We start from the raw sequence: 17,991 nt of genomic DNA on the forward strand, positions 1-17,991 counted from the left end.
AGATGACAATTATTCTTAAAATCTTAAATTAATGTATTTATTCTTTATTGTTGTGATTTTATTGTACTTTTCTTATGGAAGGGGAATGTTTTTGCGATGAACTGTAGAAACTGCTTTTAATAAACTGTTATGTACTACTTAAATAAATACGTATTGTCTAATTGTATTTGTGTAAGGTTGGACTTTTTACAATTTTATCACAATAAAGAAAATATATATAAAGTTTCATCAACCCAAGCAATCTTTGACTAACCTGGTTTCTAAATCACTATCGGTGGACTGTATCACTACATGCGGCGCTCTAGGGTTGGGTGTTATTTAACTGCCAATCCAAGTAATTGGATCATTACCAAATATTTAAGGATCACATTTAATGTGATTACTTCCCATGAAGCAGTTGGAGGACAGTATGGATTAAATTGGAATTTGAGTGATTGCGGTCTGTGTGAAAATTTTAAGTTGGAAACCTCTAAACATCTGATCCTAGAGTGCAAAGCTGTGGCTGTTAACATAACACCTTACCTATTGGCATGCAGTGCCGTTGAATCTCCTGTTAGTTTGGCCAATGTGTAGCATTTATTCTTTGAGGGGAATGACACTGGTGTAATGTATTATTTCACAAAGCTATGGGGAAAGATGACAATTATTCTTAAAATCTTAGATTAATGTATTTATTCTTTATTGTTGTGATTTTATTGTACTTTTCTTATGGAAGGGGAATGTTTTTGCGATGAACTGTAGAAACTGCTTTTAATAAACTGTTATGTACTACTTAAATAAATACGTATTGTCTAATTGTATTTGTGTAAGGTTGGACTTTTTACAATTTTATCACAATAAAGAAAATATATATAAAGTTTCATCAACCCAAGCTCTCAAGGATGCAGACAACCACATTAACCTTTCACCCTCATTGGGGATCGTCAGCGTTGGACAGTTTGACATCCAAATGCCAAATATCCACATTCCAGAGCCAGCATAAGAGAATGGTCAAATGATAATGACAAGTCAAATTAAGATATGTTTGATTCACATATATGTTTTTCTGGTAAGAAATATGGGAGTCACACAAGTCTTCCGGGGACAGGAAATACATTTAAGAGCGCCCAGGAATTAAACACAGAACAGAGAAAAGGGCTCTCTACCACCCTGACTGGTGAAAAATAAAGGCAAGTTTATTAATACAAAACCATACAAAAAAACTGCGTCAGAATTATTCAAACAACCGATAGGAGTGTACATGTGAATATCAGGCAGTGTATTTCTTCTCCCCTAGATTTTTCAGTTTGTGATAGTGTTTGTAATCGCTATATATCTCTTTCAATAGCTCTCTGACTCCCATCTGTAATGATGCATTTAGGAATCGGACGTCTCGCTCAATGCAAATGTCCAAAATATGGTAAATTCCTTCAGAAAGGTGCTTCTTTACTTCTGGATGCAGCGTAACCTACAGAAAATGAGAAAAAGCATGTTAGTAGCAGCCACAGAATCAGACAACAGATTCCAAGTCCAAGATGTTTTATTATACGGAATAACTGCAAATCAAGTTGCTATCCGTTTTTTTTGCTACCCAAATCAAAGGTGCCCATTTTATCAACAGATTGCAGGTTACACAGATATTTAAAACTGGCGTAGAACCCTGCTGACATATGTGCTATTAATGGTCCAGCTAGTAAACTGTGGGTCGCTCATTAGGTAGTCTGCAAACACTGGATGCCACGGACAATAAAGAACAAATTGCGAGATTCACATCAGGATCACCACCTGGGCTCCATTAAAAACCAGTTCATAGACAGCCACAGATTTGGTCAAGTCCCTGGTCATCCAGACTTGTCGGAATAGACCCATGTGCTGCACAAACCCTTGCTTGCAGCCACAGAAAAAGAAGAAGGGTCCCTTTGGTCCACACAGAAACCCTTGCGCAATCAGAAATCCAGTGATTACCAGTTAGGACCCTTACAGCGAGAGTATTCCAAGGAAAGAGTGGTGGGTCTGCCTCCCCTTGCCCCAGCTATAAATGACGAACAGGGATTTAAAACTGTCAGTCAGCACGGGGGCTGACAAGATAGAGAGAGAACACCCCTGAGAGTGCAAAAGAGAGCGCATGCACATTAGAGCCCTGGAGAAAGGGAGAGCCGAAGCAAGAGCCAGTGCCCGAGAGAGAGAGACACCATGCCCTTCATGGAGAGGAAAATAGAAGAGAGTGAGCGCCCTGGACTGAGGGGGGAGAGTGAGAGCAACACAGACAAAAGGGAGACACTACTGAGGGTTACATCACAGACACTGGCAGGAAAGAATAGGCCAGAAACCCGTCTGCTAGGAGAGTGTCAGATGGTGCCATCATTTCTCTTACCAGGACGCTGTGCCACTGCCAATTATGTCCCTCCTGGGGACAAAGTTTCTTTTTGACCCGATATGTGCCTATTTCACTCTTTGACAGTGTAAGGTGTGAGAAGGAGAATAGGAGATCCCAGGCATTTGCATTTCCTCTCCTTCAGAAGAGGAGGAAAAGAAGCAGGAGCTCTTGAAGACTTATCTGTACTTAATGCAAAACCGGGACAAATCACGTTACAGATTGCCTCGTGTAAGTACCAGAAAGAGGAAGGAGAAAACCTGGACTGTCCGGCCAAACCCAGCACAGATGGCATAACTAAGTTATTATCAGACTTCAGATATTGGTTTAAGGGTCTAACATGAATGTTTGCTAGAACAGATATTAATTGGAAATATGCTCAGGGGTTTGGTCCAACAACCAGAATTAGAAGAGGAATTCTGGTGGCTCACAGTATGCTGTGAAAAACACCAAAATTGCTATTAATCGATTACAGCATTGCTAGAAAACATGGAACCTTAAGTGGAAATTGTTTTGAAACAAGGATGGAACAAGTTACTTACCTGTAACTGTTGTTCTCCAGCATGGGTCTGGCATGGATTCACATGCTCATGAATATTCCCCGTCGTCAGGCTGGGAATCCTCGGTAAAGAAGAAAAAAACAGTATCAGTTTCGTTTCTGATCTGACTTTCGTAGTAATAACCAATCACTGGTCACTGCGTCATACTGACCACAGCCAATGACTGCCCTCTACCTAAGCCCCACCTCTGGCAGCCATCTTCAGATTTGGAAGCACGTGAAGTGGCAGTATGACCAAGTGAAGAGCCGCAGAGGGGTAGGCAGGAGGGTTCGCATGTGAATCCATGCCAGACCCATGCTGGAGAACAACAGTTACAGGTAAGTAACTTGTTCCTTCTCCAGCATGGGGTCTGGCATGGATTCACATGCTCATGAATAAAGAATACATAGCAGTACACACATGCACAACCACGGGAGGTGGCAAAGGCTCAATATTAAGCATCACATCAAAATCAACATTAAGCATCTTACCTCCTCACCAGGCTCACCTCAGGCGAACAGGTTGCGCAGCACTGCTTGGCCGACCCTGGACTCCTCCCTGGAATCCCGGTCGACGAAGTAGAATTTCGTGAAGGTGTGCGTCGACCTCCACGTAGCAGCCCTGCATATGTCCAGCAGGGGCACACCAGATAGGAACGCCGTGGTAGCTGCGATTGCTCTGGTGGAATGGGCTCTGACGGCCAGGCAGCGGTCGGTTTGCCAACCGGTGACAGTACATGATACAGCCGGAGAGCCATCTGGAAATGGAAGCCTTCGAGAGAGCCTTCCCCTGATTGACAGGTCCAAAGTTCACAAAGAGTTGTGACGTCTTCCGAAAACACTTCGTGCGGCCCACGTAGAACTTCAGCGCTCTAGCCACATCCAGCGAGTGCAAAGTCCTCTCAGCCGGCGACGAAGGCGACGGGAAGAACACAGGCAACACCAAGGGTTCGTTGAGATGGAAGTCCGACGGTACCTTGGGCATGAAAGAGGGGTGCGTCCTGAGCACTACCCTCGTGTCGTGAAAAGTCAAGTACGGGGCCTTGCAGGAAAGGGCCTGGATCTCTCCCACTCGTCGTGCGGAGGTGATGGCCACAAGAAACGCTGTTTTCCACGACAGAAATTTCAACGGAGCTGAGTGCAGAGGCTCGAACGGAGGTCCCATGAGCTTGGTCAGCACCACGTTGAGCTCCCACGCCGGGGCCGGAGCCTTCACCGGCGGGAACGATCTGAACAGTCCCTTCATGAACTCTTTCACCAGACGATGAGACCACAAGGACGTCCGCCCCGTGGTTCTGGTGTATCGGGAGATCGCAGCAAGATGAATCTTGATGGATGCGTGTGCCAGTCCAGCTTTGGCCAGCGTCAGCAGGTACGGCAGTACTTGGGGGGCCGTAATCTGTAGAGGGTTAATCTTCTGTGCGTGGCACCAGACAGAGAACCTCTTCCATTTGTGTCCGTAGCATTTAAGAGTCGAGGACGCCCTGGCCTTTGCAAGAACCTCTCTGCAGTCGGCCGGTATGTCGTATCCTCCAAACTCTAGCGCTGCAGGAGCCAGGCCTGCAGGTTCAGCGATTTCGGGTCGTGGTGGAGGATGGCGCCTCCTTCCCTGGAGAGTAGATCCGCGTCCACCGGCAGCTTGATTGGCGGGGACACCGACAAGTCCAGAAGGTCCGGGAACCATATCTGCCTCGGCCACGCAGGTGCGACGAGGATCATCCTGCACCGTGACCTCTTGAGCTGGTTGACGAGCCGGATTAGCAGTGGCAAAGGAGGGAACGCGTAGAGGAACAGGCCCTCCCAGGGGAACGAGAAAGCATCGCCCATGCTCCTCGCCTGGGGAAACCTGCTGGCGAACCTCTGGCACTTGGAGTTCGTCGCCGTCGCGAACAGGTCGATCTGGGGTGTGCCCCACCGTCGGAAGAGGCGATCCACTAGATCCTGCCGTAGCTCCCACTCGTGGCACGAGCGCAGCTCCCTGCTGAGTGAGTCGGCGATGGTGTTTTTTATCCCTGACAGATGAAACGGCACCAGAAATATCCTTTGGGCGATGGCCCAATGCCACAGGTCCTGCGCCTCCTTGGACAGTGCTGGGGACCTGGTTCCGCCCTGTTTCCTGATGTAAAACATGGTGGTGGTGTTGTCGGTGAAGATCCTCACCACCTTGCCCTTGAGGGACGGAAGGAAGGACCTGAGGGCCCAAAACACTGCACGGAGCTCCAGGACATTGATATGTAGGGATTTCTCCGTCGGGAGCCAAAGGCCTCTTGCGTGCAGATTTTCGGTGTGCGCTCCCCACCCTTCCAGGGAGGCATCCGTGGTCACTGTCTCCTGGTGGGCTGGGGTCTGGAAGTCCAAGCCCGCCGTCAGATGCGCGCGGGTGCCCCACCACCGGATCGCTCGTCGGAAACTCTCGTCGAGTGTGATCCTTTCCTCGAAGCTGCCCGTCGTTTGGATCCAGCGCGCGTCCAGGAACTCCTGCAACGGGCGCATCCGGAGCCTGCACATGGGAATGAGGTAGATGCAGGAAGACATCATTCCGAGGAGGGACTTGATGGACCTCACCTTGGCCGCGTCGGCCACCAACATCCGCTGCACTTTGCCCAGGATGGTCCTGGTCCTCTCCTCCGACGGGGAGGCCAGAAGGGACACTGTGTTGAGCCTCGCTCCCAGAAACAGAGCGTCTTGCGCGGGTACCAGGTGGGATTTGGCGTAGTTCACGGAGAATCCCAGGTCCGTGAGAAGTTGGACGGTCCTTGCCGTGTGAACCACGGCGAGCTCCCTCGTCTTGGCTCGGATGAGCCAGTCGTCCAGGTAGGGGTAGACGTGAACCCCCTCGCGGCGCAGCTGCGCCGCCACCGGTGCGAGGCACTTGGTGAATACCCTGGGTGCCGACCGTAGTCCGAAGGGGAGGGCTTTGAACTGGTAATGACGCCCTTGGACCACAAACCTTTAGGATGGGAATATGGAAGTAGGCATCCTCCAAATCCAACGACGACAGGAAGTCTCCTTCCTCCAGCTGACCCAGGACGTGCTGGAGGGTGACCATCCGGAACTTCTGCGCCTTGATGAACTTGTTCAGACGTCGCAGGTCCAGGATGGGGCGCCATCCCCCCGTCTTCTTCTTCACGAGGAAGTATCTCGAGTAGACTCCGGAGCCCCGAAGCCTCTTTGGGACGAGTTCGATGGCGCCCTTCCTGAGCATCGCTTTTACCTCCAGGAGAAGTTGAGGGACGTGAAGTTCTTTCCTGGCCACGGGGGGGATGCGCGGGCACCTTCTCTGGAACTCGAGCGCGTGGCCCGGGCCAAGGCGTCCAGCACCCAACGGTCGGTGGAGATGGACTCCCACACGCTGACGAAGCTCGCCAGCCGGCATCCCACCGGGGTGCTTCGGTGGGGGCCCGACCCCACGGCCGGTTCAGTCCTGCTTCGACGAGGCTTTGCCGCCTTGACCTCCTTGGCGACGACGGCGGGGTCTGCCAGACTTGCCTCGTCCTCTGTAGGCCTCCTGAGACGACGAGCGGGCCGCTTGACGGTAGGTGGAGAAACCGCCGCTGGAACCTTTGGAGGCGCCCTTGCCTCCGCTGCTCCGAAAGGGCGTCCGTCGTTGTTGCAGAACTCCCAGGGCCCGGGCCGTCTCAGTGTCCGCTTTAATGGCCTGAAGGGAATCGTCCACTGTTTTCCCAAACAGGTTGTTCCCATCGAAGGGCATGTCCAGGACTCTGGTCCGAACGTCTTGACGGAAGTCCGTACCCTTGAGCCATCCACGCCGCCTAAGGCAAACGCCGTTGCCCAACTGGCGGAACCCAGTGTCTGCGATGTCTGTCGCAACGGTAATGGCGTGGTCCGAAGCCACCTCACCTTCCTGCAGGATCTCCAGGGCCTCTGTCCTCTTGTCGTCCGGCAGGAAGTCCAGCAGGGGAGCCAGTTTGTACCAGAGCTCCCTGTCGTAGCGGGCCACGATAGCCAAGGCGTTGGCCGCTTTAATCGTCGTCGCTGCCGACGAGATGACTCTGCGTCCCATAGCGTCCAATTTCTTTCCCTCACCGTCCGGTGGGGAAGTCGATGTGGAGGCCGCACCCCCCCCGCTTTCTTCCTGGCCTCGGCGGAGACGACGGAGTCCGGGGTAGGCTGCGCCCGGAGGCACAGGGGGGCCGTGTCCGGGTTCTTGAGGAGGGTGAGGCCCTCATCCCAAATGACGTCCAATAGAGGCACTGAGAGGACCGTCTTCCTCTTGGCCTCGCGCCGCTGATAAAGGAAACCTTCCTTCTTCTTCTCCTCAGGGCAGAGTTGAAAAAGCTCGGATGCCCTGGTGATCATGGAGTGGAACGATCCAATCTCGTCGGGCGGAGAAGCCCTGGTGGGAGGCAACGACGGTACATCCTCGTCGTATACCTCGTCGTCCGTACCCGTCGCTGCCGTGTCAGTCCCCGTATTATCCCCTCGGGTGGACGGGGAGGAGAGCTGGACGGGGCGCGACGGCTGAAAAGGAGGTGGAGGGTGGATCCTTCTTTTCTTAGTAGGGGGAACACCAGAAGGTCCCGGTTCTGGGTCCCCCGACGGGAGAGGTTCCTCCGTCGGCAACGGTAGTCTCCTCCTTATCTCTGAGCATAAGGACTGTATAGCCAACAAAATGGCCACCGAGTTGTCTTGTGGTGCTGGCAGAGGGGAATCCGACGGGCGATCAGGGGCCCCGTCGGTACCCTCGACGATGTCGTCGTCACCTGCGTCGGGATCCATCCCGACGGGCCGGTCTTCTTCCACGCCGAGGCCGTGGCTTAAGACCTCGACCAGTTCCTCCTCCGAGGTTAAAGCCGAATCTATGACGACGCCCTGCCCCCCCTTTCTCTTCCCCTCGGGGGATTTCACGGGGGTCCTATCGATGGGCACAAAAGAGGACTCCCTCCGAGGTGGCAGGGAGACTCTGAGCCCCGAGGTCGCCACCACTGGTGTAGCCTGCACAGGCTGAGCCAGGGCCACCTCGACAGTTTCGATAGAGGGCTTGGCCGGATGGATTAAGGCCTTCACCACCTTAGGTGCGCTCACCGCCTTATCCTTGAGGGGGGGGACACCGCCTCGCTCCCCCTCCGCCTTCGAGCTCGACCGGGGCCTCTCCAGGAGCTTCGCCGGGTGCTCGGCCTTCCTCTTACCCGACCCAGAGCGTTGGCTCGTGGTTGATGGTGCCGGGGAGGGTGCGCCCTGCCTGGCGCCCGTAGAGCCCGACCGTTCGGCGCTCCCGGTGCCAGCGGACTCGCGGTGCTTGGCCTTATGTTGGACCCCCGTCGCCGGGGCGTCCTCAAAGGTCTTAGAAGACCGCTCAGATTTCTTCTTCTTCTCGCCGGACGGGCTCTTCCCTTCTAGCCAGTTGGCGAGACGTTGATGGCGGTCCTTCATGGTCCGCTCCGACATGTTGCCGCAAAACGCACAGTCCTTCTCCACGTGCGTCTTGTCCTCATGTAGGCAGTAGAGACAAAAAGAGTGTTCGTCCTCCTTGAAGACGTTCTGCAGCTGGCATCCAGGGCAGACCCTGAACAGCTTTCCGGGCGTCGAGCTTCCCTTCTCCTGGGCCATGACCGGGCCTGAGAAACTTCTGGAGTCCTCCAAAAGCGTAGCTCGACGAAATCTTCACCCTTGAGGGGCGCAGACGAATCCGACACGGGTCCCCGTTGATCGGATAGAGAGTCGGTGGAGCTTGAGGCTCTTTTGACCGAAAAAACGAAGTTTTTGAGAAAAAACGTGAAAAAATAGCACTAACGCTCGAGAGCAATAGCACGAGGATCCCAACACATGAACGTGCGGTAAAAATCTGAAGATGGCTGCCAGAGGTGGGGCTTAGGTAGAGGGCAGTCATTGGCTGTGGTCAGTATGACGCAGTGACCAGTGATTGGTTATTACTACGAAAGTCAGATCAGAAACGAAACTGATACTGGTTTTTTTTTCTTTACCGAGGATTCCCAGCCTGACGACGGGGAATATTCATGAGCATGTGAATCCATGCCAGACCCCATGCTGGAGAAGTGCAGTTTTCAGCAGGCAAGCCACACAAGACAACTTTCCAACAAGTGACGACTACCCCTCAACTAGGTGGCACCTATGGACCGGCAATGCAATGCTGAAGAACATGCTGCAGACTGAGACTGCACAGGAGGGTGGGTGGACACTTGCAACAGTTTACCTACTGCTGCTGCCAAGCTCTCTGCCAGTGCCGCCGCCTCCAGGGTTAGCGGGCGGAGGCCTTGCAGTTGCAGGATGGGTCTCTTCATGTACTGACTGCGCATCCACAGAACGAATTAACTCTTATTTAGGCATATCATCTGGGGCATGATAATAAATAATGAAGGTCGTATGTGAGAATGCTTGAAACGTAAAATACATTCTTGGTACAATGGGGTATGAACATTTGTGGTACACTGATGCACAACCATCTGGCTAGGGCCATAACCAATAATACAAAAAAACACGGTTTGGTCACTGGGCCATTTTATGTCAAGAGCACCTTTTACGCATGGCACGATAGCCTATCTTTCAGTGAAGGATTACAGTACTTTTGAACAGCACTTGAACTGTAAAACCACCTGTATAAACGTTAATTGTTCTTAAAATTTTGAATGAAATGTATTGCCCTTGGGTTTATGTACCTGGAAATGCGACGCAGGTCGTAGCATTAACTGCCCGCTGTGTTTCAACAAAGTTGAATCTGAAATGCATTTCATGTTACTCTGCCCTGACTATGCTCGAGCTCCGCCGAGATGGATTCTTATTCATTAATTCTTAGAATGCGTTAAATCTTTTTATTAGCAACAGGGGCGGTAGAAGCAACCAATCAGGTTGCTCAGATCTCGGGATGAATCCCACGATCTCAGTACGCATTTCTGAGCAGCCAGATGGCTGCTTCCCCTGCCCACCATCTACCCTCCCCTCCCCTCCCTTCCCTTCCCTTCCTCTCCCGTGTCCAGTCCCATCCACCCCCACAGTCCCACTTACCCGATTCATTTGGTGGCAGCAGCAGGGCCCCACGCCCCCACTCAATGTCTCTGCTGGGGACCATGGAAATGGAAAAGGGGCTCCATATGGAGTCCCGCCTTCCAGATGCATGCCGGCAATATTAGGCAAGTATTTTGTTTGAATTAACGGGACACCGCGCCCTGATCATTCAAAAAAAATACATTGCTGTTAGCCCCCCAGGTTTCCAGATTTAAAACCCATTGTGCCAATAGCCCTCGCTTTGCTCAGGCCTATAACTTAGACCCTGGGCCATTACCAGCAGGTGAAGCCCCCTGAATGGGTGCTTATTGCTCAAACATTAGCTGTTGCTTTTCAGGTCTTGTTATTAATATGAATGTATGTTTTAAGAAATGATTAATTAATGAGTTTTCTTCAGGGAGTAAGGACAATCTGGTATCTTGAGCTAGAAACCTGGGTATGGAATGGATTTTTATCTGAAGCTTGGGAAGGATGCCCTTAAATGGATGCCATAAACAGCTCAGCTTGGTGTCAGCAGCAGGACAACAAGGAAGCCACAGACGGGAGAGAACATATGGAAATAGTACTGCTGCAAAACAAAAAGGAGGCGTATGGAGACTGCAGTGCTGTAGAAACCAAGCAGAAACCTATAGATCAAAACCATATTCCCTGAAAACATGCAGGTGAATTGCGACACCATTAATTGAGAACGTGTGCCTTAATCAGGATTTTGTAGATTGCTGCTTTCCCAGAAATCTAATGTTTATTAACCAGTTGCACTCTCTTCAATGGACAACCAGACATACACACACAATTGTGGACTTTTTGTCTGGCTGCTAGTGCGGAGCCTCTTTCATTTGCAAATGGTCTGGTGAAACTGTGTATCCTCTCTGGACAACCTTCACTCAGTCTGTGCCGTCCTCTCACAGAATTCGGACCTTCCCCCATCCCTACTGGACACCAGCCATGTGACTAGGTAACATAACTCCACTTCATCACCAGAACTCAGAGGGCATCAGGACTATGGGCCAAAAGCAGCAAAGGGTGACGAACTGCTTGTGCCTGAAAGAACTCTGGGCCCAAACATCTGCAGTCTGCATGTAAGCTCAATGCCCCTGACACTGCACCCTCCTGTGCATATCGTACAGTACGTTCCCCACTATCACACAGGAAATCTCAAGCCTGGTGTCCACACCCCCACAAACATCACCCACACTTTCTCTGTCCCTCTCACTCGCTCTCTGAAGTGTTTCACAGGTTTCCAGATTAGCAAATCGTGGGCAGCAATCATTAAATGCCCTATAACAACCCCCTCTGAGAAGGTATTAAACAGATAGTCCAAAATAGAGGCACAATTCTTAAAAAACAATTGTGTGAATCTATCCAGCGGAGGACTTTGATTGGAATTCAACTACTTTATTGCAATACCTCTTATTGGAGCATAAGGGGATACTGCTGTACCATAACCACACCTGCTGCTTCGCTACCTCTGCTGCACCTTACGTGCACTTTTGCCCTTTCCCTTACACTTGTGCGTTCTCAATGTCACTGGGCTGGTGTCATCTTCAACTCCACACTCTCCTTCTCTCCTCACATCTGATATCTCTAAGAGGTCACACTACCAGCTGCACCTTCTCAGAGGTATTCTACCTTTCCTATCCTTCCCCCAGAAGTTCACCGCATCCAGAGCTCTGGTTCTCTCTAGGCTGGACTATTGCAACAGTCTCTTTCTAGATTTGCCTGCTTCTACCCTCCGCCCCCTGCAGCTCATCCAGAACCGGACTGCAAGACTTGTCCTTGGCCTCAAGCCCAGGGATCGTATCTCTCCAGGACTGAAATCTCTGCACTGGCTCCGAGGAATAAGTTCAAAACCCTCTGCATCGTCCACAAGGCCTTCTGGGGCCAAGGGCCTCAATACCTTCAACTCTCTCTTCCTAAATATCTGCCTTCTCGAGCACTTGGCCTAGTAGGATCGCTGTCCGTCTTCCCTCTGTTCCCCTCCCTTGCCTTGCCGTGCTCTTAAACACTTGTGTACGAGCACGATACAAATAAAATAGCATATCATATTTCACCTTCGTTTATGGAACTCTCTTCCTATAATAGAGGTTAGCCTATTCTTTTCTGCAGTTTCGGAAATTCTGCTCTGTGTTGTTAATTGCTGTTTCTCCATATTACAGCTGGCGGTGTCGTGGTGCATGCCCCCATTGTTCCAATTGATTAATCCCTCTGATTGTTAAAATCACACAACAGAGAGATACATTGATAGGAAGAACTCGTCTCCGACTGTAGCAAGTATCTACCATTCTGCTTCAAACGGTGATTCATGGAGTACTTCAGTCTCTGTGGAGGCATCACAGGCGGTGAGTCATAACATTCATATACACCACACTCTCCTCACATGCCCATACACAACCCGCACATGCCCCTCCTGGGCCTCCTCCCTACACCATAAATAACACTAATAAAACAAACTAAAATAATAAACCAAAACAACAACCACTACTATTTCCGAGCTCTCTAATTATACGGAGCTCCCATCTACTTCCTCTTTTCACTTATTGTTTAAACAATGATTGTGGGGTCTCCTTCCCCGCTCACTCGGGGAGGTTCCCTCTCTTCTGTTTTCCTTTTCCTTATTATCCTTAAAAATGTATAAAAACCAAGAAAAAACCCAACGCAATACACAGGCATGTTCACACTGTTCACACTTCTCCATACATCCAACCCCACTTGGTTATCCCCTGTAGGCTAACTGAAGTGCGCATTGGTGAGACCATATGCATGGCCTTCATCCATAGGGGATGCCAGGATACGATTGGTTCCAGTCTCTCCGGTCTGTCTTTTCCCACGTGGGTCAGCTGGACTCATCTCTCCAGGGACTGAAGGTCAGGCTCTTCACATGTTGCGGTTCCAAGGCTACTATTGTACACTAATTCTACTTCTACATCATTATGGCAAGCACCTGGGAGGCTCGGGACTGGCACCAGGAGGGAAAGAAGGAATACAATCATGCTGACCCACACATTCAGTGCTCTCTCCATATCGCACCAAAGGCTTCCACCCCATTGTTTTGATCTATATTTATCCCTCCCTGTACCTCGTACTACAAACGGTGCATTAATGGGAAGGGGTGAAATGGTCGTGCATGTTCAGATCTTTTACGACCATTGGTTTTATTGCTGGTGGGGTGGGGTCACTCACTATCGTGGAATGTAGGAGTTCTCCGGCCAGGTCAGTGATAGACAGTGTTCCCTGGAAGGTGCGTGGGTGGGCGGCCGCACACCTTTGTTTCCAATGCCGCGCATGAAGTCTCGGTTACCGTGCACAGTTTTGCCCCTTTTCATGAATTTGATATGGGCAGCCTTGGATATTGTGCGTTGAAAATGATTGGCTGTTAAAGCGCACCACGCACTGTTGCACGCAGGAACCTGTAAAGCACTGTTTACATGGATGCGGTAGCCAGGCCTAGCCTGGCCTCTCGGATCTCCAACTCGGTCCATCAGGGCAGGGGCATGCCATCCGAGATTGGCACTGTGTCTGCTCTCTGTCAGCTGCATTTGACATCATGTAATCAATTACCCAGCCTCTCGCTTCCGAAATTACTGCCGTCTGCTTGAGGGGGGAATATTCCATGGAACTTGAAATTGTGTGTTACCACGTGCCTTCTCACCAGGAGTTTCTTCCAATAGTAAGTAGCCAGTAAACTAATTCTAAAGCATCATTGTCGTTTACTGTCCATAACCTTTGAAGATCACATCCATCCAAGGTCCGCAACCTACCACCATAAAACCTTACTGAAAACCTAGTTTGGTTTATGTATTTTGTCCCCGGATCATGAAGAGCAGCGTGGCATTAATGAAATGCCTTTGCCATTTCCAATCTGCATACACCAATACATTTTTTTGAAATACAAGCCACTGCAAAACGTCCACCGTCAGTTATTCATTTTAAGGAAAAGGTGGACCTGTGCACATGCAACAGAACCCTACAACGAGTAAACATTTTATGTTGGCGTGTCGAGAATAGATTATATCTGTGACAAAGCAGGTTTATCGACTGTGATGATGGGACATATACGTTGAGTGAAGCCCGCTTTTGTATGAAAAACTGTATCTACTCTGAAAGGTGTTAATTACATATTTCATGATAGGTTCAGGGTATGTGCTACCGGCAGTTACTGAGAGTTAAGTGCAAGAAAGACGCTTATCAGTAGTTTCATAGTGGAGTTCAAAGTGTTTACTAATGCTCTGGGACTTTTCCCAGCACGTGGAGCGTTTAAAGTTCTGTTTTTTCACCCATCGAGAACGATATTGCACTACATATGGAGTGGGCAAATGATTCCATGTAGCAGATTTTCAGTTCTATGACAGTCTGCAAGTCTGTAATGCACTTATTAATGTTTTTTCAGGAGCCCTTCGTTTCTAAAACCATAGGAACAGCTTGTGTTTAATTTCAAGTAAAAAATAAAAAGCAGTCCATTTTCCAGCAGTGACTCATGGCAAACAGCTTAACCGTGTGCCAGCACTGCACCCTGCAAACCTTGTGTGATGTACTTTCTTGTATACGATCTCTTCATTGCTCTATGTTTAAATGAAACACAAGGCGTGCAATACCAAGCCCCGTGACAGAGCCAGCTGTAGGAATTGATAGACCCTGTGTGGCAAAAGACTGCAGCCCGCACTCATTTGGACATGTATTTGTATCTCTCTGACACCACAGAAAATATCACAAGTCTTTGATACTTGAGAGGATTGTAGGACGTCACATTACAAGATGTTTTCACGAGTAACCCAAGAGACAAAGAGTGATGTGCAATATATAATTGTGAACTTTTATTGTATATGGAGCAATATCCTGATGAGCAGCGCTTCTTTTAATAGTATATAGTGTGAACTGACTCACTTCTAAAGGCTTCTACATTTTGGCAGATAAGGATTAGTGAGATGAAATGATTTGTCCATGCTCATATACATTAAGTGGTGAAGGTGAGGTAGGAGGCCAGCGTGCAATTAAGGCGATTGATGATATATCATTCCACCTGTGTTTTAATAGAAATATGTGTTGTTTCGCTTTCAGTCACAATAAACTACTCAAATATATACATTTTTCTAGAAATAAGTGAAAAGGAATGAGCGTGACTATCATCCGTCATCTTGAATGGAAGCCTACACGTGCCAGAAAGAAAACGCATGCAAGTATAAAACATGGCCTCTGTTTTCCAAATGCACTCTCAATCCTCAAAAACACACAACAAAAAATACGGTGTGACAAGTCCTCCTGTTTTTATAATTTTTTGCCACTTGCCTACAGCATATACGATGTGAAGAGAAAGTGAAGTTCTACAAAAGAACAAAGTTACTTAACAACTGGTAACGTTCTTTTGACTGGATGTTCCTCCAACGTATTCCATATCTTTGACATGTAATGTCCACAGCTGTGAACTTCGGACATTTTTCAGCTCAGGGCGTTTTCCGTCGATGGCGTCTGGTCGATGTCCCTCGAAGGCCTCCGTCGAGGGCGACGTCACCGGATGTTATAAATAGGACGGACGCCGCCCGTAGCCTCAATTTATGTTTTTTCCTCCATAACGTGAAACATGCAAATACACAATCCCTGCTTGGCTGCACATAGCCTTGAGGGAACACAAGCTGGAATAGCATAGGAAATTCTCCATAGGGGCAGGCGATGTGGAATATGTTGGAGGAACATCCAGTTGAAAGAACGTTACCAGTTGGTAAGTAACTTGTTCTTTGAATGGATTGCGTCGTCCAACGTATTCCACATATTTGACAGACTCCCAAAGCAGTAACAGAAAATGGAGGAGGAAAATGAATTTGGAATACCCAATCAGATGGCAGAATAAAGAACCGCTTTACCAAAGGCCAGAACTTGACCATGGAGTATCCAAGGAGTAATGTTTGACAAAGGTGTGGATAGAAGCCCATGTCGCTGTGTCACAAATATTCATAATAGAAATCCCTGCTGCAGGGCTGTGGAAGTAGCCATGCCCCTAGTGGAATGAACTCGCAACCCTTCAGGAGGGTCCTTGCCCGCAAATCTGTAACATTCAGTAATGGTGAGGATAATCCACCTGGACATGGTCTGTTTGGTAACAGACTGGCCCAATCGTCCAGCGTACCCCACAAAGAGTTGATCGTCTACTCTGACCCTGGACATCCTAGAAATATAAAAGCTCAGAGGTCTCCTAGGGTCCAACCTATGGAGTCGCTCCGCTTCCTTACCAGGACGAGGAGGATGATAAAAAGCATGAAGTACCACTTTCTGGCTTAAATGAAACTCAGACACTACCTTAGGTAGAAAGGAAGGATGTACCTTCAGTACAACCCTATCCTTGTGGCACACAGTAAAGAGTGGCTTAGATGAAAGTGCCTGCAATTCACTCACTCTGCGAGCGGATGTAACCGCAACCAAGAAAACCGTCTTGAAAGACCACAGTCTCAAAGGGCAAGAGTGCAAAGGTTCAAATAGAGCACCCATCAGGAATTTCAAGACCAAATTCAGATCCCAAACCGGCACCTGCAACTGGGACGGCGGGAACACATTAGTGAGCCCTTTTAGAAATTGGGAAATCAAAGGAATCTTAAAATAAGAACATTCTTCAGACGAGTGCTTGAAGATAGACAGCACCGCCAGGTAACCTTTAATGGTACCTACTTGAAAGCCCCTGTGGGCCAAAGAAAGCAAGACAGACAGGACCATGGGAATGGAACACTGTCCTCTGCACCAGTCGCAAAAAACGGTACAGGGATTTAGTTGCAGGCTGCCTGGCCGAAAGCAACACCTCCATCATGTCATCCGGGAGGTTCCAATCCTTACATCTCAACCTTTCAGATACCAACCGTGAAGGGTGAGAGTCTTGACCTCTGGATGGAGAACCCCCAAACCCCCTCGCATGAGAGAAGATCCTCTCGGTAGGGAAGACGGCGTGGAGGGCAGATGGACATTTCGAGAAGGTATGGGTACCACGCTGTCCTGGCCCAATCCGGAGCAATGAGGATCATGTAGGATCCGAACCTTGGCAACCTCCTTAACACTTGAGGAATGACGGGGACTGGAGGAAACGCGTACAAAAGTGGGAATGACCAATCCACCACGAATGCGTCCCCCAAGGCTCCTCTCACTTGAGCAGAATCTCTTGCACTTCCGGTTAGCACTGGTCACGAAGAGATCCACTTGTGTGGTTCCCCAAAGGCCAAAGATCTCCAGAAGGACTTCCTGAGCCAACTCCCACTCTTGAGAGACCATGCTATGCCTGCTCAGAGCGTCCGCCGCCGCATTCTCCTCTTAAGCCAGATGTACTGCGAGAGTGATATTCCCTGCTGGATTGTCCAGAACCAGAGCTGCATTTCCTCTCTACCCCCCCTCTTTTCTGTTGAGGTAATGCATGGCCACTGTGTTGTCCGTCATGATCAGGACACTCTTCCCCCATAGAGATGGCAGCAAAGCCTTCAGGGCCAGCCCGATGGCCCTCAGCTGTAACAGGTTGATGTGGAGTTTGGAATCCTGTCATGATGCCTACCTCCAAGGAGCCAGGTCCGACCCAGCAACCCCAGAGGCAGGCATCATTCCCCCCCAGGGAAGTGCCAGCGTGCCCAAGCTGGGGCCCTTTGGACACAGTCCTGGCGCCTTAGGCGCCAGGCTCATTAAGCTAGACATGTGTTCAAGTGTTTTAATGTGCACTTACCTGATGCAGACCATGCTGCTACATCCAGGCTCTCTTGAGGCCTGAATGGAACTACTTTACCTGTGGGACTACTTTCCACCTGGGTGTAGTCAGGGAAGGATACATACCCGGGACTTCTTCCAAAGCTATTCAAACCACGCCAGATCAGCAACTCACGCTTCGCGTTGTTCTGCTCCTCGCAGCTGGACGCTCACCGTGTCAGCTCCTGCATCTGGACTTCAGCCACGCCTGTCAGCATCCTGGGTCACCTGCTAAGAGAGAATTGGAGAGAAAGAAGACCTTACCTGCTAAAGCTGTATCACAGAGACATCACACCGACGATCCTGAAAGGGAAGACATCATTTTTAAAAGAATTTCGCTTCGATCGCTGCAGCGCTGCATTTCACTCACCTTTCCTGGGCACCTCCATCTTCAGCAGCGATCATCCGGATC

General features: G+C 49.6%; 1 protein-coding gene across 2 annotated transcripts in view; it reads right to left on the reverse strand.

The window, feature by feature from the left end:
* Positions 1 to 1,154: 1,154 nt before the first annotated feature.
* Positions 1,155 to 17,991, reverse strand: part of URB2 (URB2 ribosome biogenesis homolog) — a 945,224-nt gene continuing 928,387 nt past the window's right edge. For both annotated transcript variants that reach the window (XM_069607426.1, XM_069607425.1), the window contains one exon: positions 1,155 to 1,447. In XM_069607426.1, coding sequence (XP_069463527.1) covers positions 1,250 to 1,447 — 198 coding nt within the window. In that variant the 3' untranslated portion in view covers positions 1,155 to 1,249. The remainder of the gene's footprint in view (positions 1,448 to 17,991) is intronic.

Source organism: Ambystoma mexicanum, chromosome 4q (assembly GCF_040938575.1).
Source record: "Ambystoma mexicanum isolate Mex_15411 chromosome 4q, UKY_AmexF1_1, whole genome shotgun sequence".
Taxonomy (NCBI): Eukaryota; Metazoa; Chordata; class Amphibia; order Caudata; family Ambystomatidae; genus Ambystoma; species Ambystoma mexicanum.